At 40.9% G+C, this 27,932-nt stretch overlaps 1 protein-coding gene across 1 annotated transcript in view; it reads right to left on the reverse strand.

The window, feature by feature from the left end:
• LOC111957589 (kinase suppressor of Ras 2) overlaps window positions 1-27,932 on the reverse strand; it is a 134,954-nt gene that overhangs the window by 59,784 nt on the left and 47,238 nt on the right. The window contains exon 6 of the mRNA XM_070436911.1: window positions 3,122-3,294. Coding sequence (XP_070293012.1) covers window positions 3,122-3,294 — 173 coding nt within the window. The remainder of the gene's footprint in view (window positions 1-3,121; window positions 3,295-27,932) is intronic.

Genomic DNA, 27,932 nt, shown 5'->3' on the forward strand with positions numbered 1-27,932 from the left:
CCATGTTGGTTGTTCTAGTGGGTGGAGGGCCAGGCCATGTCGGTTGTTCTAGTGGGTGGAGGGCCAGACCATGTCTGTTGTTCTGGAGTGGGTGGAGGGCCAGGCCATGTTGGTTGTTCTGGTGGGTGGAGGGCCAGACCATGTTGGTTGTTCTGGTTGGTGGAGGGCCAGGCCATGTCGGTTGTTCTAGTGGGTGGAGGGCCAGACCATGTCGGTTGTTCTAGTGGGTGGACTTTGACCTTAACCTCTGGTTCTGGGTCAGATATTTTGTCCAAATGACTAATGGTTACTGGTAGAACTGTAGGTAAGGTTATTTGATTCTAGATCTGTGGTTAAAGTCAACCTCTTTCATTCTATCTTATCCCTGGTAATCACTTGGTCAATTAGTCTCACTGGACAGAGAATAGACACATCAGTAGTCTAGTCAGTCACTGACGGCAAGAAAAAGCTGAACCATCAGTGGTCCTCAAACACTGGAATTAAACACACTTAGTTTATAGTCCTGAATATCTAGAGGCTCGAGCCCCTAACGCTGACATAAAGAACAAGAGACAGTAATTATACTTATTTGTACTTACGTGACATCTAAATAACATTTCAATTACAAAGACAGTAATTACTGAGGGAGATATTGGATTACCAGGAGCACTTGACTTTGAGCAACTGGTGTCGTATTAAACATGACATCACAAGAAGTTTATCATATTCCATCATGCAGCAGGGAGAATTATCATCACTGTCACGTTCTATCTCTCGCTATCCTAAACTCTCTGTCTGTCCGTCTGTCTGACTCTCCCTTTCTCCTGCGCTCTCCGTTCTATCTCTCTCTATCCTAAACTCTGTCTGTCCATCTGTCTGACTCTCTCTCTCTCCTGCTCTCTCATTCTTTCTCTCTCTATCCTAAACTCTCTCTCTCTGTCGTCTGTCTGACTTCGTCCTCTCTGTCTCTCCTGCTCTCTCGTTCTTTTCTCTCTCCTATCCTAAATACTGCTCGTCTGCTCTGTCCGTCGGTGTAGCTGACTTCTCTCTACCTCCTTACTCTCTCATTCTATCTCTACTCTATCCTAAACTCTGTCTGTCGTATCTGTCTGATTCTTCTCTCTCTTCTCCGTGCTCGGTCTCGTTATCTTCCTCCTCTTCCTCCCGCTATCCTTAAATACTAACTACTCCTCTACTGTCCGTGTCTGTCGACCTGGCTCTTGCTCCCATCTTCTACTTCATTCTGCTCTCTCGTTCCTAATGACTTCTTTCTCTTTTGTCTGCTCGTCGTCTCTCTTCCCCTCTTTCTCTCCCTCTTTCACTCCCTACAAAAAAACACAAACAGAGACACGTCAGTATCCCATTTTAATGTTGCAGGAGCAGGTGTACATTGAAGTTAGACGCCTCATCTTGAGCATAACCATATGCATTTATCCTGTTTGGGTTTGGTGGAGCATATAGCCTACTTAAGGAAGATTCTAGATCGTAAAACATTCCTGCTGCTATCTCCGCTATACCATCACTTGACGTCACACCAAATCGAATCCAGACCTATCAACAAGAGTAAACACTGGTACCATACCTGACAACTACAATACCCCATCACATCAAAATGCTAATTATTACTCAAAGCACTTCGTTCATACATCAGCCGATGTCACAAAGTGCTATACAGAAACCCAGCCTAAAACCCCAAACAATGAATTAAGGACTATTAGTCAGAGTCTAGACCCATTCAGATCCCCTATCGAAGGCCATATTTCATTCCCTGACATCCCTGTCCCTGCCTCCTTCCGTCATTCTCAGTCTCCTCACATCGTCCCCGTCTCGCTCTCTCGTTCAGGACCGATTGTTATGCTTGTTATGTGTTTAAGTATGGCTAGGACTCTAAACTCCCTAAACTCCCTGATCTGTTTCACCTGTCTTTGTGCTTGCTTGTCTCCACCCCCCTTCAGGTGTCGCCCATCTTCCCCATTATCCCCACTGTATTTATACCTGTGTTCTCTGTTTGTCTGTTGCCAGTTTGTTTTGTTTGTCAAGCCTACCAGCGTTTTTTCCCTTGCTCCTGTCTCTTTCTAGTTCCTGTTTTCTAGTTTTCCCAGTTTTGACCATTCTGCCTGCCCTGCCCCCGAGACTGCCTGTCGTTCTGTACCTTATGGACTCTGATCTGGATTACTGACCTCTGCCTGCCCTTGACCTTTCGTTTTGCCTGCCTCTTGTTCTAGTAATACACTCTTGTGACTTCAACACTGTCTGCATCTGGGTCTTCTCCTGAAACGTGGTACTCCCATAAAGAAATGACTAGAGAAAGACCTGTAAACAGACAGTGGACAATCATGTAACACACTAGCAGTGGTGGAGAAAGTACCCAATTGTCATACTTGAGTAAAAGTAAAGATACCTTAATAGAAAATTACTCAAGAAAAAGTGAAAGTCACCCAGTAAAATACTACTTGAGTAAAACTCTAAAAGTATTTGGTTTGAAATATACTTAAGTATCAAAAGTAAATGTAATCGCTAATATATTCTTAAGTATCAAAAGTAAAAGTATAAATAATTTCAAATTCATTATATTAAGCAAATCAGAAGGCATCATTTTCCTGTTTATTTTAATTTTACGGATAGCTAGGGAAACACTCCAACACTCAGACATCATTTACAAACGAAGCATGTGTTTAGTGAGTCTGCCAGATCAGGGGCTGTAGGGATGACCAAGGATGTTCTTTTGATAAGTGTGTGAATTTGTTCATTTTCCTGTCCTGCTAAGCATTCAAAATGTAAAGAGTACTTTTGGGTGTCAGGGAAAATGTATGGAGTTAAAAGTATATAATTTTCTTTAGGACTGTAGTGAAGTCAAAGTAAAAGTAGTTAAAAATATACATAGTCAAGTTAGTAGTACAGATACCCCAAAAAACGACTTAAGTAGTACTTTCAAGTATTTTTACTTAAGTACTTTAAACCACTGCACACTAGATAACAACCCTGATTCAACTAGCCAAGCAATGACAATCTTCAATCAAGATTGTATTAGTTGAATCAGGTGAGTTACTCCCTGCACCCACATCGGCCATTTGCAGATCAAATTGAACACTCCTAGACTAACGAGTACTATAAGTCTTAGTGTTATAAAAAGGGTACTTACTTGCGTCGGAGTAGACGGGGGGAGTGGAGGGCATGAAGGTGGGGAAGAAAAAGGAACGGAGGGAGCGATGGTCGGAGGAGTGTAGGGGTGAACGCTGGGTAGGCAGGTTCTCACAGCTCCCCATACTACTGTTGATCTTCAGGTGCTGAGGCTTGGACTTCTTCTGCTTCACTCTGAGACACACAGAAATACAAAATGACTCTTATTAAACAGTTATAAACTGATATTATATCATTCTAAAGCTCTTACGCACAGAGAAACAGTTAGTCTGTAATTAAACAGTTATAAACTACAGTTATAAAGCTTTATTTTTCGATTATACACACAGAGTTCAAGTAAAAGACACATCTCAACATCAACTGTTCAGAGGAGACTGCGTGAATCAGGCCTTCATGGTCGAATTGCTGCAAAGAAACCACAACTAAAATACACCAATAAGAAGAAGAGACTTGCTTGGGCCAATGGACATTAGACCAGTGTAAATCTGTCCTTTGGTCTGATGAATCCAAATGTGAGGTTTTGGTTCCAACCGCCATGTCTTTGTGAGACGCAGAGTAGGTGAACAGATGATCTCCGCATTTATGGTTCCCACGTGAAGCAGGGAGGAGGAGGTGTGATGGTTCAGCTTGAAAGCCCACTGGCTGACATTCAGGGTGACGAATACTGCAAGTCGAGAATTTAACTTTAGTATAGATGTACACTAGCAGCACAACTATAACCAACATGACTACATTCGCAGTAGAAATGCATCTAATTCTTGCAGTGATACGCCCATCCCATCTGATTTGCGAGACTTAGTGGCGAGCAACATATTGTTTTTTTTAAGCCAGGACAATTGAACCCATCAAAAAATCCGACATCGGTTCTGTCGTAATGCGGCTCAAGTTGATTAACTATAAATAAAAGAGGAAAATAGTCGATAGGTAGGCAGTGGCTGACACAGAATTGAACCCAATGGGCCTGATATACATAAATGAATCACGACAAAGCTTGCACACCCAGAGATAATGGTTACCTTTAATCTCTCAAAAAGTAAAGGAATATAAGAATGGGATTTAATGGGATAATATTTGAATAATAGGGAACCAGAAGAAATGAAAGAGAGTGGAGTTTACTTATACTCTATGTCGGAGGACGAAGGTTGGTTCTGCCAAGAGGCCAATAAAGTTGTGTGACTCCCTTCAACATTTTGGAAAAGGGCATCCAGGTTGGAATTGGTTTGGAGCAGTAAATGGCCAAGGACTTGGGTCACGCCGAAAGCTGTATGCCAGTAGCGCAAAGGTGCTACTTGCTTGCAAGAATTCTGAAAACTATACAAACATCACTTTGACTTGTTTAACTACTTTTGTGAGGTCTATTCTACCAGTGCCTACACATCGCACTAAAATGGTAGAAAACTACGTTCAAAATAATATGGTATCCAAAACTCCAGTACATATCACGAAGGGAAACTCTGTTAAGTTGGGGGTAGGGTTCCAATGCGTAAAAAGCTCTGTTAATGAGATGACAGACTTCTTAATGAGTCAAAACTATTGACGGGGAACGGGTTCTAAGTAGGAGTCACTGGGTTTGGATGACAGCGTCTATTACTTGCTCTTTGTGATAAGCTCCGGCATACAACTCAAATAAAATGTGCTCAGGGACGCGATTGTCTCTCACAATATCTGAGGACGTCTATCCGGGGTTCGATAACATCATGTACTCCAAGATCGGCGTCAGAAGAAACTCAGGTCCACACCTGTCAAGTCGCACACTTGGAGGTGGTGTGGACGATAAGATCGAGAGAGGGTGGATGCAAGCAGGGAAGCACATACAATAGACGCCTGAACGAGGGACAGGAAGTGTGGGAAGGTGTGGGTGGGAGAGAAGAGAGGGGAGAAGGAGAAGAGAGATGTGTAGTAGATGAGAGGAGATTATGAGAGAGTAGATAGGAAGTAGTAAATGTAGACCTGAGAGTAGAGAGAGCACGAGAGTGAGGAGGAAGCAATGAGATGTATGATTGGAAGAGCAGAGAGTGTACTGAGTATGTGATATACATTGCGTACCATTGGTCTCTAAAATGATAAGCAATTAACAAGTTCGACTACGAAGATGTACAGACAAGCACTATAGCTGTACAAGCCACCCTGGAGCTAAAACAACATATAGTCATGTACAGTGAATACACACACAAAAACAACTGAGCTACTCACCCTATATATAAGCCCCAATCGGAGCCCAAGATGAAGGTGAGATAAATGGAGAGTGCTAATGGCAAACAAATTTTGGCTCATGGTCTACAACTAAATAAAAACCTATAAAAGGCCATGGTGGCGAGAGTACAATACAAACACAGCAAGTAAAATAAAAACTAAACAACACTGGAATGGTTGGTTTTGCAGTGGCAAGACCCCACAATGCGCAAAAGCTCGAGACACGAAATTAATGGGGTGGCAAAGAGCAATAATAAATAAATAAATACAGTTGGTAAAGAGGTAAAGTGGTTTGGCTAAATTATAGATGGGCTTGTACAGGTGCCAGTAAATGCTACATGAGCTCCTCTGACAGCTGTGCCCTCTTGAAAGCATAGCTTGAGTCTGCCAGGCGAGAGGAGGGTGGCACTAGTGGTTTCCCAGTATTTAATTCACGAAGTATGTGTTTTTTGTAGTTCGTTCCAGTCATTGGCAGCAGAGAACATAGGAAAAGCACGAGGCGGCCAAAGGAAAGAATGGTTTTTGGGGGTGACGCAAAGAGAGATAAGACTCTGCTGGACGCGTTGCCCTACAGGTAGGTGCTGCTATGGTGAACCAGCGAGCTGTGATACAGCAGTAGGCGACTTGTTAGGCCCATTAACCGTAGCCAGCGGTCTTCGTCAGATGACCTTGGAACAGTGGGGTTTAGGGCGACGAGTATGAAGCGTAGGGGGCCAAGCCACGGAGAGATGTACACGGCATCGCAGTGGTGGGTAGTATATGGGGCTTTGGTGAAAAACGGATGGCACTGGTGATAGGAGCTAGGGCATCCACCAATTCTACATGAGGTGGGCGTTTTGGAGGCATTTTGTAAACATGAACCATCACCCGAGTCGAGGATTGGTAAGGATGGTCAGTTTTTTACAAGGGTATGTTTGGCAGCATGAGTGAGAGGAATGCTATGTTGCGGAATAGGAAAGCCAATTCTAGATTTCTTTGGATTGGAGATGTTTCTGATTGCTGAGTCAAATGCCGAAACGCGCTAAGACTGTTCAAAGACTACCTACACAGACACCCTAGGTATTTGTAAGTTGTCCCACATATTCTAAGTCAGAGCCGTCCAGAGTAGTGATGTTGGACACGGCGGGCAGTGCAGGCAGCGATCGTTGAAGAGCATGCATTTTAGTTTTACTTGTATTTTAAGAGCAATTGGGAGGCCACGGGAAAGGAGAGTTGTATGGGCATTGAAGCTCGCCTGGGAGGGTTGCTAACACAGTGTCAAAAGAAGGGCCAGCCAGTATAACAGAATATGTGGTGCGTAGAGGTGGATCACGAGAATCACCAGCCAGCAAGAGTGACATCATTGATGTATACAGAGAAGAGAGTCGGCTCCAACGAATTGAACCCTGTGGCACCCCCATGGAGACTGCCAGAGGCCCCGGACAACAAGACCCTGCCGATTATGACACACTGAACTCGATCAGAAGAAGTTAGTTGGTGCACACCCCAGGCGTCCACTTGATTACACCCCCATAACAACCACCCCATTACTGTACTACAGTTATATAAAAAAGCTCAAAGGCAATCATTAGCGAAACAAGGCTGTCCGCAGTCTGCCGATGAGGATGTGGTGATTGACAGAGTCAAAAGCCTTGGCCAGGTCATGAATAAGGCTGCACAGTAATTTAATTTTTTTTTTTATTTTTGTTTTTAATTTTTTTTTAATTATCTATTTTTTTAAAGTATTTTTTATTTTTTTTTTTAATAATATTTTTCTATAAATTAAATTAAATTTTTTATTTACATTATTATATTAATAGTATTTTTTATTTCTTCAACAACCGCTACCCCACTAATAAATAGATCATTTCGCTGGTGTCCAAACATTAACCTCACTTGAAATTTTGTTTTACACCTTCTTTAAAGGTTCCCAACCCTGACTAATTTAACATTGTTTATCCTTATTTTTTTGGTTTAATGTTTACTCCATAAACCATATCCTCACTTTTTTTTTTTTATTTTATATAAATCATATTTAATATACTACCGGCCCAACCCCTCTCTGATTTACAACCGCTCCAATGGTCCATCCTGCGACCTAAGTGGTATGTATTAGATGCTCAACATGCTCTGCTCACACCTACCGTAATGGTCCGAGCCACAGGAAAACAACACTAAACACTATGGAACACAAAGTATTTACTATCTCATCCTGGAATATACAAGGTCAGAGGTCATCTGCATTTGGCCTAAAGAGCAGGAACCAAGACTTCATCAAAGAAATCAGAAATACAGACGTTGACATCTTACAAGAAACATGGTATAGCGGAGACGGACCCACTGGTTGCCCACTAGGTTACAGAGAGCTGGTAGTCCCATCCACCAAACTACCAGGTCTGAAACATGGAAGAGACTCAAGGGGTATGCTAACTAGTTATAGATCAGAACTAATCCACTCTATTAAATTAAAGTTAGAACTGAAACATTTTACATCTGGCTAGAAATTAATAAGGAAATGATCTCCTCATGTGTGCTACCTATATCCCCCCAATAGAATCCCCATACTTTAACGATGACAGCTTCTCCATCCTAGAGGTGGAGATCAACCATTTCCAGGCCTGGGGGCATAGTCCTAGTCTGTGGTGAACGTCACCCTCAGCACACAGGGGAACAAGGGGACAAACACCTACCTGGAGGTGACAACATTCAACCCCCCATATGCCCCCCTAGATACAACTATGACAAAACAACCAACAAAAACAGGTCACAACTCCTGCAATTCTGTCACACGCTGGGTCTGTGCATAGTCAATGGTAGGCTTTGAGGAGACTCTTACGGTAGGTACAACTACAGCTCATCCCTTGGCAGTAGTAGTGTAGACTACTTTATCACTGACCTCAACTCAGAGTCTCTCAGAGCGTTCACAGTCATCCCACTGATACCCCTATCAGATCACAGCAAAATCACAGTCTACTTGAACGGAGACATACTCAATCATGAGGCATGAAAGCCAAAGGAACTGCATAAAATTAAGAAACGCTATAGATGGAAGAAAAGTAGTGTAGAAACCTACCAAAAAACAATTAGGCAACAACAAATTCAATCCCTTTTAGACAACTTCCTGGACAAAATGTTCCACTGTAATAGTGAAGGTGTAAACTTGGCAGTAGAAAACCAAAACAGTATATTTAACCTAAAGCTTCCCTATCAAATCTAAAAATTTCAAGCAGACAACCTAAGAAAGTTAACAACAATGACAAATTGTTTGATGAAGAATGCAAAAACCTAACAAAGAAATTGAGAAACCTATCCAAACAAAAACATAGAGACCCAGAAAACCTGAGCCTACAGTACACCTTCACTATGGCGAATCACTTAAATGATACAGAAATACACTATGGGAAAAAGAAGGAACAGCACTTCAGAAATCAGCTCAATGTAATTGAAGAATCCATACAATCTAACCACTTCTGGGAAAATTAGAACACACTAAACAAACAACAACACGGAGAGTTATCTATCCAAAACGGAGATGTGTGAATAAACCACTTCTCCAATCCCTTTAGCTCTATAACAAAGAACAAAGAACAAACAGCAAAAACATATACATGATCAATTACACATCTTAGAATCAGCTCTTAAACTCTTTAACATCATCCTTAGCTCTGGCATCTTCCCCAATATTTGGAACCAATGACTGATCACCCCAATCCACAAAAGTGGAGACAAATTTGACCCCAATAACTTCCGTGGGATATGCGTCAACAGCAACCTTGGGAAAATCCTCTGCATTATCATTAACAGGAGACTCGAACATTTCCTCAGTGAAAATAATGTACTGAGCAAATGTCAAATCGTTTTTTTACCAAATTACCATACGACAGACCACGTTTTCACCCTAAACACACTAATTCACGAACGAACTAGAACAAAGGCAAAGTATTGTCATACTTTGTTGATTTCAAAAAAGCTTTTGACTCAATTTGGCATGAAGGTCTGCTATACAAATTGATGAAAAGTTGTGTAAAAACCTACAACATTATAAAATCCATGTACACAAACAACAAATGTGCGGTTAAAATTGGCAAAAAACACATACATTTCTTTCCACAGGGCCGTGGGGTGAAACAGGGATGCAGCTTGAGCACCACCCTCTTCAACACATATATCAACGAATTGGCGAGGGCACTAGAACAGTCTGCAGCAGCCGGCCTCACCCTACTAGAATCTGAYGTCAAATGTCTACTGTTTGCTGATGATCTGGTGCTTCTGTCCCCAACCAAGGAGGGCCTACAGCAGCACCTAGATCTTCTGCACAGATTCTGTCAGACCTGGGCCCTGACAGTAAATCTCAGTAAGACAAAAAATGATGGTGTTCCAAAAAAGGTCCAGTTGCCAGGACCACAAATACAAATTCCATCTTGATACCGTCCACCTACAGCACACAAAAAACAATACATACCTTGGCCTAAACATCAGCGCCACAGGTAACTTCCACAAAGCTGTGAACAATCTGAGAGACAAGGCAAGAAGGGCCTTCTACGCCATCAAAATGAACATAAAATTCGACATACCAATTAGGATCTGGCTAAAAATACTTGAATCAGTCATAGAACCCATTGCCCTTTATGGTTGTGAGGTCTGGGGTCCGCTCACCAACCAAGAATTCACAAAATGGGACAAACACCAAATTGAGACTCTGCATGCAGAATTTTGCAAAAATATCCTCTGTGTACAACGTAAAACACCAAATAATGCATGCAGAGCAGAATTAGGCCGATACCCGCTAATTATCAAAATCCAGAAAAGAGCTGTTAAATTCTACAACCACCTAAAAGGAAGCGATTCCCAAACCTTCCATAACAAAGTTACCACCTACAGAGAGATGAACCTGGATAACAGTCCCCTAAGCAAGGCGGTCCTGGGGCTCTGTTCACAAACACAAACAGACCCCACAGAACCCCAGGACAGCAACACAATTAGACCCAACCAAATCATGAGAAAACAACAAGATAATTACTTGACACATTGGAAAGAATTAACGAAAAAACAGAGCAAACTAGAATGCTAGTTGGAACTAAACAGAGATTACACAGTGGCAGAATACCTGACCACTGTGACTGACAGTTAGACCCAACCAAATGTACTTTAACTATTTTCACATCGTTACAACACTTCTATATAGCCATAATATGACATTTGAAATATCTCTATTCCTTTGGAACTTTTGTGAGTGTAATGTTTACTTTTATTGTTTAGTTTACTTTTGTTAATGACATATTTCTCTTGCTTTGGCAATATAAACACATGCTTCCTATGTCAATAAAGCCCTTTGAATTGAATTGAGAATGAGACAGAGACATACAGAGACAGACAGAGACAGAAGGAAACAGACAGATGCAGACAGGGGCAGACAGGGGCAGAAAGAGACAGACAGAGACAGACAGACCGAGGCTCTGCATCTGTCCTCGTGCTCCTAGACCTTAGTGCTGCCTTTGATACCATCGATCACCACATTCTTTTGGAGAGATTGGAAACCCAAATTGGTCTACACGGACAAGTTCTGGCCTGGTTTAGATCTTATCTGTCGGAAAGATATCAGTTTGTCTCTGTGAATGGTTTGTCCTCTGACAAATCAACTGTACATTTCGGTGTTCCTCAAGGTTCCGTTTTAGGACCACTATTGTTTTCACTATATATTTTACCTCTTGGGGATGTCATGCGAGAAACATAATGTTAACTTTCACTGCTATGCGATGGACAACACAGCTGTACATTTCAATGAAACATGGTGAAGCCCCAAAATTGCCCTCGCCAGAAGCCTGTGTTTCAGACATAAGGAAGTGGATGGCTGGAAACTTTCTACTTTTAAACTCGGACAAAACAGAGATGCTTGTTCTAGGTCCCAAGAAACAAAGAGATCTTCTGTTGAATCTGACAATTAATCTTGATGGTTGTAAGTCATCTCAAATAAAACTGTGAAGGACCTCGGCGTTACTCTGGACCCTGATCTCTCTTTGACGACATATCAAGACTATTTCAGGACAGCTTTTTTCCATCTACGTAACATTGCAAAATTTGAAACTTTCTGTTCAAAAATTATGCAGAAAAATTAATCCATGCTTTTTGTTACTTCTAGGTTAGACTACTGGCAATGCTCTACTTTCCGGCTACCCGGATAAAGCACTGAATAAACTTAGTTAGTGCTAAATACGGCTGCTAGAATCCTGACTAGAACCCCAAAATTGTATCATATTACTCCAGTGCTAGCCTCCCTACACTGGCTTCCTGTTAAGGCAAGGGCTGATTTCAAGGTTTTACTGCTAACCTACAAAGCATTACATGGGCTTGCTCCTACCTATCTTTCCGATTTGGTAATGCCGTACATACCTACACGTACGCTACGGTCACAAGACGCAGGCCTCCTAATTGTCCCTAGAATGTCTAAGCAAACAGCTGGAGGCAGGGCATTCTCCTATAGAGCTTCCATTTTTATGGAATGGTCTGCCTACCCATGTGAGAGACGCAGACTCGGTCTCAACTTTTAAGTCTTTACTGAAGACTCATCTCTTCAGTGGGTCCTATGATTGAGTGTAGTCTGGCCCAGGAGTGGTGAAGGTGACCGGAAAGGCTCTGGAGCAACGAACCGCCCTTGCTGTCTCTGCCTGGCCGGTTCCCCTCTCTCCATGGGATTCTCTGCCTCTAACCCTATTACAGGGGCTGAGTCACTGGCTTACTGGTGCTCTTTCATGCCGTCCCTAGGAGGGGTGCGTCACTTGAGTGGGTTGAGTCACTGACGTGATCTTCCTGTCTGGGTTGGCGCCCCCCTTGGGTTGTGCCGTGGCGGAGATCTTTGTGGCTATACTCGGCCTTGTCTCAGGATGGTAAGTTGGTGGTTGAAGATATCCCTCTAGTGCTGTGCTTTGGCAAAGTGGGTGGGGTTATATCCTTCCTGTTTGGCCCTGTCCGGGGGTATCATTGGATGGGGCCACAGTGTCTCCTGACCCCTCCTGTCTCAGCTTCCAGTATTTATGCTGCAGTACTTTATGTGTCGGGGGGCTAGGGTCAGTTTGTGATATCTGGAGAACTTCTCCTGTCTTATCTGGGTTCTGTGTGAATTTAAGTATGCTCTCTCTAATTCTCTCTTTATTTCTCTCTCTCGGGGCCTGAGCCCTAGGACCATGCCTCAGGACTACCTGGCATGATGACTCCTTGCTGTCCCCAGTCCACCTGGCCGTGCTGCTGCTCCAGTTTCAACTGTTCTGCCTGCGGCTATGGAACCCTGACCTGTTCACCGGACGTGCTACCTGTCCCAGACCTGCTGTTTACAACTCTCTAGAGACAGCAGGAGCAGTAGAGATACTCTTAATGATCGGCTATGAAAAGCCAACTGACATTTACTCCTGAGGTGCTGACCTGCTGCACCCTCGACAACTACTGTGATTATTATTTTTGACCATGCTGTCATTTATGAACATTTGAACATCTTGGCCATGTTCTGTTATAATCTCCACCCGGCACAGCCAGAAGAGGACTGGCCACCCCTCATAGCCTGGTTCCTCTCTAGGTTTCTTCCTAGGTTTTGGCCTTTCTAGGGAGTTTTTCCTAGCCACCGTGTTTCTACACCTGCATTGCTTGCTGTTGTGGGTTTTAGGCTGGGTTTCTGTCAGCACTTTGAGATATCAGCTGATGTAAGAAGGGCTATATAAATAAATTTGATTTGATTTGACAGAGACAGACAGCGACAGACAGAGGCAGACAGAGGCAGACAAACAGAGAGAGACAGACAGACAGTGATAGACAGAGGCAGACAGACAGTGATAGACAGAGGCAGACAGACAGAGACAGACAGACATACAGATAGAGACAGACAGACAGTGATAGACAGAGGCAGACAGACAGAGATAGACAGAGAGACAGACATACAGTGATAGACAGAGGCAGACAGCAGAGAGAGACAGACAGACAGATAGAGACAGACAGTGATAGCCAGAGGCAGACAGACAGAGATAGACAGAGAGAGAGATAGACAGACAGTGATAGACAGAGAGAGAGAGAGCAGACAGACAGTGATATACAGAGGCAGACAGACAGAGATAGACAGAGAGAAAGACAGACAGAGATTGACAGAGAGACACAGAGATAGACAGAGAGATACAGACAGACAGTGATAGACAGAGAGAGACAGACAGATAGAGACAGACAGACAGTGATAGACAGAGCAGACAGAGAGACATACAGACAGTGATAGACATAGAGACAGACAGACAGACAGACAGACAGTGATATACAGAGGCAGACAGACAGAGATAGACAGACAGACAGAAACAGAGAGAGACAGACAGACAGACAGTGATAGACAGTGATAGACAGTGACGACAGACAGACAGACAGACAGACAGACAGACAGACAGACAGACAGACAGACAGACAGACAGACACAGACAGACAGACAGACAGACAGAAGACAGACAGACAGACAGACAGACAGAAAGAGAGAGACAGACAGAGAGAGACAGAAAGAGAGAGACAGACGGAGATCGACAGAGAGAGACACAGAGTTAGACAGAGACAGACAGACAGACAGACAGACAGACAGACAGACAGTGTAGACAGAGACAGACAGACAGAGATAGAGAAACAGTGATAGACACAGAGAGAGCAGACAGACAGAACAGACAGACAGAGCCACAGAGTCCCAGGCAGGCAGAGATAGAGAAACAGCATAGACAGAAACGACAGACAGAGACACGGAGTCCCAGGCAGGCAGAGTGAGACTGCAGTCAGTTAATATAAGCCTGCAGGACATATCCTCAGTCACACAATTAGACCTTTTAAGGTCCTCCGACACATTGTCGCAATCTCTCTTCTGCAATAAGGAAGCTGCCTGCAGGTTATCACTTTCTCACTAAAGCCTTTGTCGGCAATAACGCTAAAACCACATTATGCATAAAATCTCATTACAGGACAGACAGACAGACAGACAGACAGACAGACAGACAGACAGACAGACAGACAGACAGACGAGACAGACAGACAGACAGACAGACAGACAGACAGACAGACAGACAGACAGACAGACAGACGAAAGAAGAAAGAAAGAAAGAGATATAAACATTTATCTGTTTATTTATTTTCCTTTTCATACTTCCAACTATTTGCACATTGGTACATTGTCCATAGCCAATAATATAACATTTGAAAAGTCTATATTCTTTTAAAACTTTTGTTAAAATGTTTATATCTGATTGTTTATTATCTATTTCACTTGCACAATGTAAACATATGTTTCCCATGCCAATAAAGCCTTTTGAATTGAATGGAGAGAGGGAGAGAGGGACAGAGAGAGACTCCCAATATGGCTGCTTACTACAAAGAGAGGAGAGAGATGTGTTCCAAAAAAGGTCCAGTCGCCAGGCACACAAATTAAAAAAATCCATCTTGACACCGTCCACCTACAGCACACAAAAAACTATACATACTTTGGCCTAAACATGAGCGCCACAGGTAACTTCCACAAAGCTGTGAACGATCAGAGAGACAAGGCAAGAAGGGCCTTCTACGCAATCAAAAGGGACATAAAATTCGACATACCAATTAGGATCTGGCAAAAATACTTGAATCAGTCATAGAACCCATTGCCCTTTATGGTTGTGAGGTCTGGGGTCCGCTCACCAACCAAGAATTCACAAAATGGGACAAACACCAAATTGAGACTCTGCATGCAGATTCTGCAAAAATATCCTCAGTGTACCATGTAAAACACCAAATAATGCATGCAGAGCAGAATTAGGCCGATACACGCTAATAATCAAAATCCAGAAAAGAGCCTTTAAATTCTTCAACCATCTAAAAGGAAGCGATTCCAAACCTTCCATAACAAAGCCATCACCTACAGAGAGATGAACCTGGATAACAGTCCCTAAGCATGGTGGTCCTGGGGCTCTGTTCACAAACACAAAGAGACCCACAGAAACCGCCAGGACAGCAACACAATTAGACCCAACCAAATCATGAGAAAACAACAAGATAATTACTTGACACATTGGAAAGAATTAACGAAAAAACAGAGCAAACTAGAAGGCTATGGCCCTAAACAGAGAGTATACAGTGGCAGAATACCTGACCACTGTGACTGACCCAAACTTAAGGAAAGCTTTGACTATGTACAGACTCAGTGAGCATAGCCTTGCTATTGAGAAAGTCCGCCGTAGGCAGACCTGGCTCTCAAGAGAAGACAGGCTATGTGCACACTGCCTACAAAATGAGGTGGAAACTGAGCTGCACTTCCTAACCTCCTGCCAAATGTATGACCATATTAAAGACACATATTTCCCTCAGATTAAACTGATCCACAAAGAATTCGAAAACAAACCCGATTTTGATAAACTTCCATATCTACTGGGTGAAATACCACAGTGTGCCATCACAGCGGCAAGATTTGTGATCTGTTGCCACAAGAAAAGGGAAACCAGTCAGAACAAACACCATTGTAAATTACAACCCATATTTATGTTTATTTATTTTCCCTTTTGTACTTTAACCATTTGCACATTGTTACAACAGTGTATATAGACATAATATGACATTTGTAATGTCTTTATTCTTTTGGAACTTCTGTGAATGTAATGTTTACTGTTCATTTTTATTGTTTATTTCACTTTTGTATATTATCTACCTCACTTGCTTTGGCAATGTTAACATATGTTCCCCATGCCAATAAAGCCCCTTGAATTGAATTGAGAGGATGGAGGATGACAGGTGTCCAGTAAGATGTCATTAGAGTGTGAATAATTATACCACATTGCTGAAATCAGCAGCATGGCAGTCTGTTCAGTCTCCTGTGTCAGTCCTGGGGGGGGGGGGGAGACATGGAACATATGGCTACTGTCATATTTCATCATACTGTCAGAAAGGGAATTCTCTAATGTGGGAGTCAACACCAGTATCCATTATATGTATTCCTTCCATATGGTGAGTGGTCCTTGGACTAAGTAGGGCTTAAGTGTACCCTACCTAGCACAATGAGCACACTAGTACTGGTAGATATGCCATCATACCTTCAGCCAGGGAAGTCTTTGAGGTGAGAGTCAACATATTCTATGTGGGAGTTCCAATATCCACGTTATAGATTTCATACTAGCATGAGTCAACTCTAAGTAGCACGCTGGTACGGTACAGTATACAGTATGTTATTATGAATAATGGGACACTGTCACTGTAGATTGATGTTCGGGGTCAGAAGTTCATAGCCTTGTACATTCTACAATGTATAAAGTTAGTTGAACCAGAATCCCATTGCCCGGTGTCGTGACTGTGTTTATAGAGCTGTAAACCTGATGCAACCCAACAACACTTTGATTTTCTTTGAAGGCTCAACTCCCTTTCTTGGCAAGACATCAGGATTGCTGGAGGGAGCAGGGAAACACCACTATCTGGTGTGGACATTACACAGAAAAGCAAATAGGAACACACATGCAAGCACACACACACGCACAGCACACTCCAATTACGTTGATATAGACTGAAGGAATCCTCGTTTGACCCGGCATAAGACTGCAGAGAGAAATGAAACACTTCAAACAAACACATCCTTTGTGGATAAATCAAATGAAAGGAAGTGAAAAGCGTACGTCATGAATATTCCACAGGTTCCTGTCTCTACGTGTGAATCATCACAACCTGCTGGAATATTTTCCACTGAAGAACTACAGCCTTACTGTTGGTTCATTAACTGTTGTTGTCCTTCTCCTAAAAAGCACTGCAGAGACTCCATCTGCATACCTGTGTACTAACTAACCTCAGAACTGGGTTCAGATACTATTTGAAACCTCACAAATACTTTAAGCGTTTGCTCTAGCGTGCCTGAAGTTTGCTCTAGCGTGCCTGAAGGGTTTGCTCTAGCGTGCCTGAAGGGTTTGCTCTAGCGTGCCTGAAGGGTTTGCTCTAGCGTGCCTGAGGTTTTGCTCTAGCGTGCCTGAAGGTTGCTCTAGCGTGCCTGAAGGGTTTGCTCTAGCGTGCCTGAAGGGTTTGCTCTAGCGTGCCTGAAGGGTTTGCTCTAGCGTGCCTGAAGGTTTGCTCTAGCGTGCCTGAAGGGTTTGCTCTAGCGTGCCTGAAGGGTTTGCTCTAGCGTGCCTGAAGGGTTTGCTCTAGCGTGCCTGAAGGGTTTGCACTTATAATTCTATAGGATAAACAAGGATGTCCATTATCTCCAAATGTATTTGTTATGGCCATCGAAATGCTCTCTCTTAAGATCAGACCAAGAATAAGATCAAGGGTTAGGAAATCCACGGCCTAAAAACAAAAGTGCCAACGTATGCCGATGACAAGTTTTTCATAAGTTCTGGATAACTGTGTAGTCTCATTGACGATCTAGATCATTTCTCTAGCCTCTATGGACTAAAACTTCTTTATGACATTACCCTGTAGTTATAAAACGGTGTGATGATGAAGTAGACATACTTAATATTCATATCCCTAAAGATATAAAAATAACTTAACAAGACTAATTTCAATAGAAAGTTTGCCAAAATAAACAAGATCTTGCAACCATGGAGAGGTAAATACCTGTCTATTTATGGAAAAATCACACTGATTAACTCATCAGTCATATCACAGTTTACTTACTTACTTATGGCCCTGATTACTCCAGATGACTCGTTTCTTAAATTATATGAGCAAAAATTATTAAAATGTATTTGGAATGTTAAGCCAGACAAAATTAAACATGACTATTTATATAATGAATATGAGTTTGGTGGCTGAAATTATTAAATATTAATTTAAAGCATTGAACCTCTCACTAAAAGCGTCACTCATACAAAAGTTATACTTAAGCCCAAAATGGTTTTCCAGTAGACTTTTAAGACAGGCTCATCCTTCATTACAAAATCGCTTTTTTACCTTCATGCAGATTACAACCTCTCATTTTCAGTTAATTAAAATGTTTACCTAGTTCAAAGCATCGCCCTTTCTCAACCAAGCCATACAAACGATTACAATTTACATTTCAGCCTCAAGAAAATAAAAAACAATTATGGTTAAACTCAAAAACACAAATTAATTAAAAAAACATTTTAAAAAATGTATTCATTATTTTTATTAATGATATAATGAATATGAATGGTGGTGTTACGTCACACATGCAGCTATCTAAAATATATGGGAATGTTTGCTCAATACAAAGTTATAACCAATTGATTGTAGCATTAGCGCAGAAATGGAGAAGGCAAGTGGAAGGTGGAGAAGGTAAGGAACTTGTTTGTCTGCCCTATATTAAAGATCAAAATTAGATGATTATTAGTTTTTTAATAACATCAACATTTTCAGAAATATTTTTTTTAAACAGTTCCATTTGAGGACAGCTACATCAAACAGGTTACAAAAATGCTGAGAAGACATCTTTGATGTTCCAATCCCATGGCACTTGATTCAACAATTAGAGTTCCTAAATTAAAATTATTTAAAAAAAAATCTTGCTAACAACAAAATGTTATATATACAGTATATGGTGCATACAACCATGTCAGCTATGCAGAATTTTCTGTGAAGAGATGGATCATCTACTTTTTGGTATTGCCCTCTTGCAGCTGGTTTCTGGTCACAGGTTCAGGAGTGTCATAACAAAAGTCATTAAAAAATATATATAATAATATTTCACCTTTATTTAACTATGTAAGCTAGTTGAGAACAAGTTCTCATTTACAACTGCGACCTGGCCAAGATAAACCACAGCAGTTCGACACATACAACAACACAGAGATGAACATGGAAAATACAAACATACAGTCAATAATACAGTAGAAAAAATAAAAATCTATATACAGTGAGTGCAAATGAGGTAAGATAAGGGAGGTAAGGAAATAAATAGGCCATGGTGGCGAAGTAATTACAATATAGCAATTAGACYCTGGAATGGTAGATGTGCAGAAGATGAATGTGCAAGTAGAGATACTGGGGTGCAAAGGAGCAAGATAAATAAATAAATACAGTATGGGGATGAGGTAGTTGGATGGGCTGTTTACAGATGGGCTATGTACAGGTGCAGTGATCTGTGAGCTGCTCTGACAGCTGGTGCTTAAAGCTAGTGAGGGAGATATGGGTCTCCAGCTTCAGTGATTTTTGCAGTTTGTTCCAGTCATTGGCAGCAGAGAACTGGAAGGAAAGGCGGCCAAAGAAGGAATTGGCTTTATGTGTGACCAGTGAGATATACCTGCTGGAGCGCGTGCTACGGGTGGGTGCTGCTATGGTGACCAGTGAGCTGAGATAAGGCAGGGCAAAACCTAGCAGAGACTTTGAGATGACCTGAGCCAGTGGGTTTGGCGACGAGTATGAAGCGATGGCCAGCCAACGAGAGCGTACAGGTCGCAGTGGTGGGTAGTATATGGGGCTTTGGTGACAAAACGGATGGCACTGTGATAGACTGCATCCAATTTGCTGAGTAGAGTGTTGGAGGCTATTTTGTAGATGACATCGCCGAAGTCGAAGATCGGTAGGATGGTCAGTTTTACGAGGGTATGTTTGGCAGCATGAGTGAAGGATGCTTTGTTTGCGAAATAGGAAGCCCATTTTAGATTTAATTTTGGATTGGAGATGCTTAATGTGAGTCTGGAAGGAGAGTTTACAGTCTAGCCAGACACCTAGGTATTTGTAGTTGTCCACATATTCTAAGTCAGAACCGTCCAGAGTAGTGATGGTGGACGGGCGGGCAGGTGCGGGCAGTGATCGGTTGAAGAGCATGCATTTAGTTTTACTTGCATTCAAGAGCAGTTGGAGGCCACGGAAGGAGAGTTGTATGGCATTGAAGCTCGTCTGGAGATTAGTTAACACAGTGTCCAAAGAAGGGCTAGAAGTATACAGAATGGTGTCGTGTGCGTAGAGGTGGATCAGAGAATCACCAGCAGCGAGAGCTACATCATTTATGTATACAGAGAAGAGAGTCGGCCCAAGAATTGAACCCTGTGGCACCCCCATAGAGACTGCAAGAGGTCCGGATAACAGGCCCTCCGATTTGACACAATGAAATCAATCAGAGAAGTAGTTGGTGAACCAGGTGAGGCAATCATTTGAGAAACCAAGGCTGTTGAGTCTGCCAATAAGAATGTGGTGATTGACAGAGTCGAAAGCCTTGGCCAGGTCGATGAATATGGCTGCACAGTAATGCCTCTTGTCGATGGCGGTTATGATATCGTTTAGGGACCTTGAGCGTGGCTGAGGTGCACCCATGACCAGCTCTGAAACCAGATTGCATAGCGGAGAAGGTACGCTGGGATTCGAAATGGTTGGTAATCTGTTTGTTGACTTGGCTTTCGAAGACCTTAGAAAGGTAGGGTAGGATAGATATAGGTCTGCAACAATTTGGGTCTAGAGTGTCTCCCCATTTGAAGATGGGATGACCGCAGCAGTTTTCCAATCTTTGGGAATCTCAGACGATACGAAAGAGAGATTGAACAGGCTAGTAATAGGGGTTGCAACAATTTCGGCAGATCATTTTAAAAAGAGATGGTCCAGATTGTCTAGCCCGTCTGATTTGTAGGGGTCCAGGATTTGCAGTTCTTTAAGAACATCAGCTATCTGGATTTGGGTGAAGGAGAAATGGGGAGGCTTGGGCGAGTTGCTGTGGGGAATGCAGGGCTGTTGACCGGTTAGGGGTAGCCAGGTGGAACGCATGGCCAGCCGTAGAAAAATGCTTATTGAAATTCTCAATTATAGTGGATTTATCGGTGGTGACAGTGTTTCCTAGCCTCTATTTATTCCTAGCTCTTGTTCTAAAATGAACCCTACAAATAGCACTGTTGGGCAATCTGGATAGCCACAGCCAATCAATTAACAACAAAATAATATTCTTAGCAAAAATATACATTTTAATATCGCAATCTGTTGATAATCTGCAACTAGAAAGGTTCAGAATCACAGCCCAGTTGAAAAATATATGGCACAACGGAATCAAGAGAGGGTGGTCTATGGAGATAGGTGGGATGAGCTGAGGGGTGGATTTAATCTGTATCAGTTATTCATCTGTAATAGTTCTGTAATCATATGTACCGGACATGTCTGAGCACTATGACTCTAAATGTTTCAAAAAAATCCAATAAATTCAAATGTGTATATAAAAATATATGTTATGTGATATTATGTAAAAATAAAAATAAAAAGTACCATGATAGATTATTTTTCTCACCCATGTTTTTAGAAACATGTTCACATTTATTGAAAATGAAATACAGAAATATCTCATTTACATAAGTATTCACTCACCTGGGTCAATAAATCTTATAGTCACCTTTAGCAGCGATTACAGCTGTGAGTCTTTCTGGGTCTCTAAGTCTCTAAGCGCTTTGCACACTTGGGTTGTACAATATTTGCACTTTAGTCTTCAAGCTCTGTCAAGTTGGTTGTTGATCATTGCTAGACAGCCATTTTCAAGTCTTGCCATAGATTTTCAAGCCAATTTAAGTAAAAAATTTAACTACGCCACTCAGGAACATGCAATGTTGTCTTGGTAAGAAACTATTTGTCCTTGTGTTTTAGGTTATCGTCCTGCTGAAAGGTACATTTGTCTCCAGTGTCTGTCGGAAAGCAGACTGAACCAGGTTGTCCGCTAGGATTTTTCCTGTGCTTAGCTCTGTTCCGTTTATTTTTATGCAAAAAAAACTCTGTAGTACTTGCCGATGACGAGCATATCCATAACATGATGCAGGCACCACCATGCTTGAAAATATGAAGAGTGGTATTCACTGATGCGTTGTGTTGGATTTGCCCAAAACAAAATGCTTTGTATTCAGGAATTAAAGTTAATTTCTTACCCAAATTTTTTTTCAGTTTTACTTTAGTGCCTTATTGCAAACAGGATGCATCTTTTTGAATATTTTTTATTCTGTACAGGTCTTCTTCTTTTCACTCTGTCATTTGGGTGAGTATTATGGAGTAACTGCAATGTTGTTGATCCATCCTCAGTTTTCTCCTATCACAGCCATTAAACTCTGTAACTGTTTTAAAGTCACCATTGGCCTCATGGTGAAATCCCTGATTTCCTTCCTCTAAGGCAACTGAGTTAGGAAGGACGCCTGTATCTTTGTAGTGACTGGGTGTATTGATATACCATCCAAAAGTGTAATTAATAACTTTACCATGCTCAAAAGGATATTTAATGTTTTTACCCCATCTACCAATAGGTGCCCTTCTTTGTGAGGCATTGGAAAAGCTCCCTGGTCTTTGTGGTTGAATCTGTGTTTGAAATTCACTGCTCGACTGAAGGACCTCTCAGATAATTGTATGTGTGTGGTACAGAGATAAGGTAGTCATTCAGAAATCATGTTAAACACTATTACTGCACACATCGTGAGTCCATGAAACTTATTATGTAACTGGTTGAAATCTTCTTGACTCAAGACATTTCAGCGTTTCATTTTTTAATTAATTGTGTAAACTTAGACATTACGGGGTACTATGTGTGTAGGGCAGAGACACAAAATCTTAATTTAATCCATTTTAAATTCAGGCTGTAACGCAACAACATGTAGAATGTAAAATAATACTTTCTGAAGGCACTGTATATATATATATATATATATATATATATATATTTTATTTTTAATTTTATTTTATATATAATATACACATTTTATTGGTTCCATTGTGTCAGGCAAACTGAATAAAGTCCAGATAAAGTATTTGACTAGGTCTCACTAACATCAGTAACAATACATATTCAGATGCTTTCACCGGGCCCATATGGTGAAAGGAGCGTCCTGTGGTTTTTATGCAAATGTTTTTTGGGTATATTATCAGTCTTTCACTGACACCTTCATGCATCTTTAATAAAGGTTGAAGAGAGGTTATATGAAAAATATACAAGTCAAATGAATCATAGTGACTGACGGTGAGGCATCATTCCCATACTGATCTATAGTCAATGTTCTGCTATGACAGAAGACTTCTCTACTGCATCTCTATATGAGTTATATGAGTTACACTCTCAGTTCTATGAGATATAGTACTCTCAGTTATATGAGTTACAATACTCTCAGTTATATGAGGTATCAGTACTTCAGTTCTATGAGATATAGTACCTTCAGTAATATGAGTTACAGTACTCAGTTATATGAGGTACAGTACTCTCAGTTTATATGAGTAACAGTACTCTCAGTTATATGAGTTACAGTACTCTCATGTGTATTAGAGTTACAGTACTCAGTTACATGAGTTACAGTACTCTCAGTTATATGAGTTATAGTACTCTCAGTTATATGAGTTACAGTACTCTCATGTGTATGAGTTACAGTACTCAGTTACATGAGTTACAGTACTCTCAGTTATATGAGTTATAGTACTCTCAGTTATATGAGTTACAATACTCTCAGTTATATGAGGTACAGTACTCTCAGTTCTATGAGATATAGTACTCAGTAATATGAGTTACAGTACTCCAGTTATATGAGTTATAGTACTCTCAGTTAATGAGTTACAGTACTCTCAGTTCTATGAGATATACTCCCAGTTATATGAGTTATAGTACTCAGTTATATGAGTTACAGTACTCTCAGTTCTATGAGATAGTACTCCCAGTTATATGAGTTACAGTACTCCAGTTATATGAGTTACAATACTCTCAGTTATATGAGGTACAGTACTCTCAGTTCTATGAGATATAGTACTCAGTAATATGAGTTAGTACCAGTAGTTATATGAGTTATAGTACTCTCAGTTATATGAGTTACAGTACTCCTCAGTTCTATGAGATATACTCCCAGTTATATGAGTTATAGTCACTAGTTATATGAGTTACAGTACTCTCAGTTCTATGAGATATACTCCCAGTTATATGAGTTACAGTACTCCCAGTTATATGAGTTTTGCAGTACTCTCCGTTATATGAGATATAGTACTCTCAGTTATATGAGATATAGTACTCTCAGTTATATGAGATATAGTAGTCACAGTCTGTATATAGAGTTACAGTACTTAATGCTCTGTATATGAGTTTAGCTGAGTAAGCCTAGGTTCTATGTATCATTTTGGACTAGTACTCATAATGTTTATGAGTAGTTACAGTGACACTCAGTTATATGAGTTACTATAGTCAATCTTACTATGAGTTACAATCATCGTCATAGTTATAATGAGTTACAGACTCAGTTATATGGTATGAGTTTCAATACTCGAGTTATATGAGTTACAGTACTCTCAGTTATATGAGATATAGTACTCTCAGTTTTAATATGAGTTACTCAGTTATATGAGTTACAGTCTCAGTTATATGAGTTCAGTACTCAGTTTATGAGTTAATCGTATCAGTTATATGAGTTACAGTACTCTCAGTTATATGAGATATGAGTATATCATATCTCAGTTATATGAGATTAGTACTCTCAGTTATATGAGATATAGTACTCTCAGTTATATGAGTTCAATACTCTCAGTTATATGAGTTACAGTACTCTCAGTTATATGAGATATAGTACTCAGTTATATATGAGTTATAGTACTCAAGTTATATGAGTTACAGTACTCAGTTATATGAGTTACAGTACTCAGTTGTATGAGTTACAATACTCAGTTATATGAGTTACGTATCTCAGTTATATGAGATATAGTACTCTCAGTTATAATGAGATATGTACTCTCAGTTAATATGAGACTATAGTACTCTCAGTTATATGAGTTACAATACTCTCAGTTATATGAGATATAGTATCCTCAGTTATATGAGATATAGTATCTGTTATATGTAGTTACAGTACTCTCAGTTTATGAGTTACAGTACTCTCAGTTATATGAAGTTAAATAACCTCTAGTTATATGAGTTACAGTACTCTCAATTATATCGATATAGTACTCTCAATTCTATGAGTTACAGTACTCTCAGTTATATGAGATATAGTACACTCAGCAATATGAGATATAGTACTCTCAGTTCTATGATAATATTCCAGTTATATGAGTTAATACTCTCAGTATATGAGTACATACTCTCCAGTTATATGAGTTACTACTCTCAGTTTTTGAGTTACAGTACTCAGTTATATGAGTTACAGTACTCTAGTTATATGAGTTACAGTACTCTCAGTTATATGAGTTACAGTACTCAGTTATATGAGTTACAGTACTCTCAATTCTATGAGTTACAATACGCTCAGTTATGAGTTACAGTACTCAGTTATATGAGATATAGTACTCTCAGTTATATGAGTTACAATACTCTCAGTTATATGAGTTACAGTACTCTCATGATATGAGTTACAGTATTCAGTTATATGAGTTACAACACTCTCAGTATATGAGTTACAGTACTCTCAGTATATGAGTTACAGTACTCAGGTATATGAGTTACAACACTCTCAATTATATGAGTTACAATACTCTTCAGTTATCTGAGTTACAATACTCTCAGGTATATGAGTTACAGTACTCTCAGTTATCTGAGTTACAATACTCTCAGTTATATGAGTTACAATACTCTCAGTTATATGAGTTACAACATCTCAGGTATATGAGTTACAGTACTCTCAGAAAACAGACATTATATACTAACAAGATCTTAGTGTTTTGTCATTCCTGTGTTTGTGCCTCTCTCTCTATATATAATATATACAGTGGGGAGAACAAGTATTTGATACACTGCCGATTTTGCAGGTTTTCCTACTTACAAAGCATGTAGAGGTCTGTAATTTTTATCATAGGTACACTTCAACTGTGAGAGACCGGAATCTAAAACAAAAAATCCAGAAAATCACATTGTATGATTTTTAAGTAATTCATTTGTCACGATCGTCTTGCGGTGAGAGAGAGGACCAGGCACGCGTGTAAAAATACATCTTCTTTATTTTGGAAGACGAAAAACGAACGAAAACAAAACAACAAACAGACGAACGTGAAGCTATGAAAAGAACTAAGTGCACACATGCAACATAGAACATAGACAATTACCCCAAAACCCAACTGCCTATGGCTGCCTTAAATATGGCTCTCAATCAGAGACAATAAACCACAGCTGCCTCTAATTGAGAACCAATCTAGGCAGCCATAGACATACAAACAACTAGACAAGACACTGACCATTAACGTACAAACCCCTAGACAAACCAAAACACATACATTCCCCATGTCACACCCTGACCTAACTAAAATAATAATGAAAACAAAGATAATAAGGCCGGGGTGTGACATCATTTGCATTTTATTGCATGACATAAGTATTTGATCACCTACCAACCAGTAAGAATTCCGTCTCTCACAGACCTGTTAGTTTTTTCTTTAAGAAGCCCTCCTGTTCTCCACTCATTACCTGTATTAACTGCACCTGTTTGAACTCGTTACCTGTATAAAAGACACCTGTCCACACACTCAATCAAACAGATCCAACCTCTCCACAATGGCCAAGACTAGAGAGCTGTGTAAGGACATCAGGGATAAAATTGTAGACCTGCACAAGGCTGGGATGGGCTACAGGACAATAGTAAAGCAGCTTAGTGAGAAGGCAACAACTGTTGGCGCAATTATTAGAAAATGGAAGAAGTTCAAGATGACGGTCAATCACCCTCGGTCTGGGGCTCCATGCAAGATCTCACCTCGTGGGGCATCAAGTGCCTCATGTCGAGAAGGGTGACGGGGATCAGCCCAGAACTACACGGCAGGACCTGGTCAATGACCTGAAGAGAGCTGGGACCACAGTCTCAAAGAAAACCCTTAGTAACACACTACACCGTCATGGATTAAAATCTTGCAGCGCACGCAAGGTCCCCCTGCTCAAGCCAGCGCATGTCCAGGCCCGTCTGAAGTTTGCCAATGACCATCTGGATGATGGAGAAAAAATAGAGCTTTTTGGTCTAAACTCCACTCGCTGTGTTTGGAGGAAGAAGATGGATTAGTACAACCCCAAGAACACCATCCCAACCGTGAAGCATGGAGGTGGAAACATCATTCTTTGTGGATGCTTTTCTGCAAAGGGGACAGGACGACTGCACCGTATTGAGGGGAGGATGGATGGGGCCATGTATCGCGAGATCTTGGCCAACAACCTCCTTCCCTCAGTAAGAGCATTGAAGATGGGTCATGGCTGGGTCTCCCAGCATGACAATGACCCGAAACACACAGCCAGGGCAACTAAGGAGTGGCTCCGTAAGAAGCATCTCAAGGTCCTGGAGTGGCCTTGCCAGTCTCCAGACCTGAACCCAATAGAAAATCTTTGGAGGGAGCTGAAAGTCCGTATTGCCCAGCGACAGCCCCGAAACCTGAAGGATCTGGAGAAGGTTTGTATGGAGGAGTGGGCCACAATCCCTGCTGCAGTGTGTGCAAACCTGGTCAAGAACTACAGGAAACGTATGATCTCTGTAATTGCAAACAAAGGTTTCTGTACCAAATATTAAGTTCTGCTTTTCTGATGTATCAAATACTTATGTCATGCAATAAAATGCAAATTAATTACTTAAAAATCATACAATGTGATTTTCTGGATTTTTGTTTTAGATTCGGTCTCTCACAGTTGAAGTGTACCTATGATAAAAAATTACAGACCTCTACATGCTTTGTAAGTAGGAAAACCTGCAAAATCGGCAGTGTATCAAATACTTGTTCTCCCCACTGTATATATATATAGAGAGAGAGATTTATATATATATATATCGCTCCCCTCTCTCAAA

The sequence above is a fragment of the Salvelinus sp. IW2-2015 genome, linkage group LG33 (genome assembly GCF_002910315.2).
Source record: "Salvelinus sp. IW2-2015 linkage group LG33, ASM291031v2, whole genome shotgun sequence".
Classification (NCBI taxonomy): Eukaryota; Metazoa; Chordata; class Actinopteri; order Salmoniformes; family Salmonidae; genus Salvelinus; species Salvelinus sp. IW2-2015.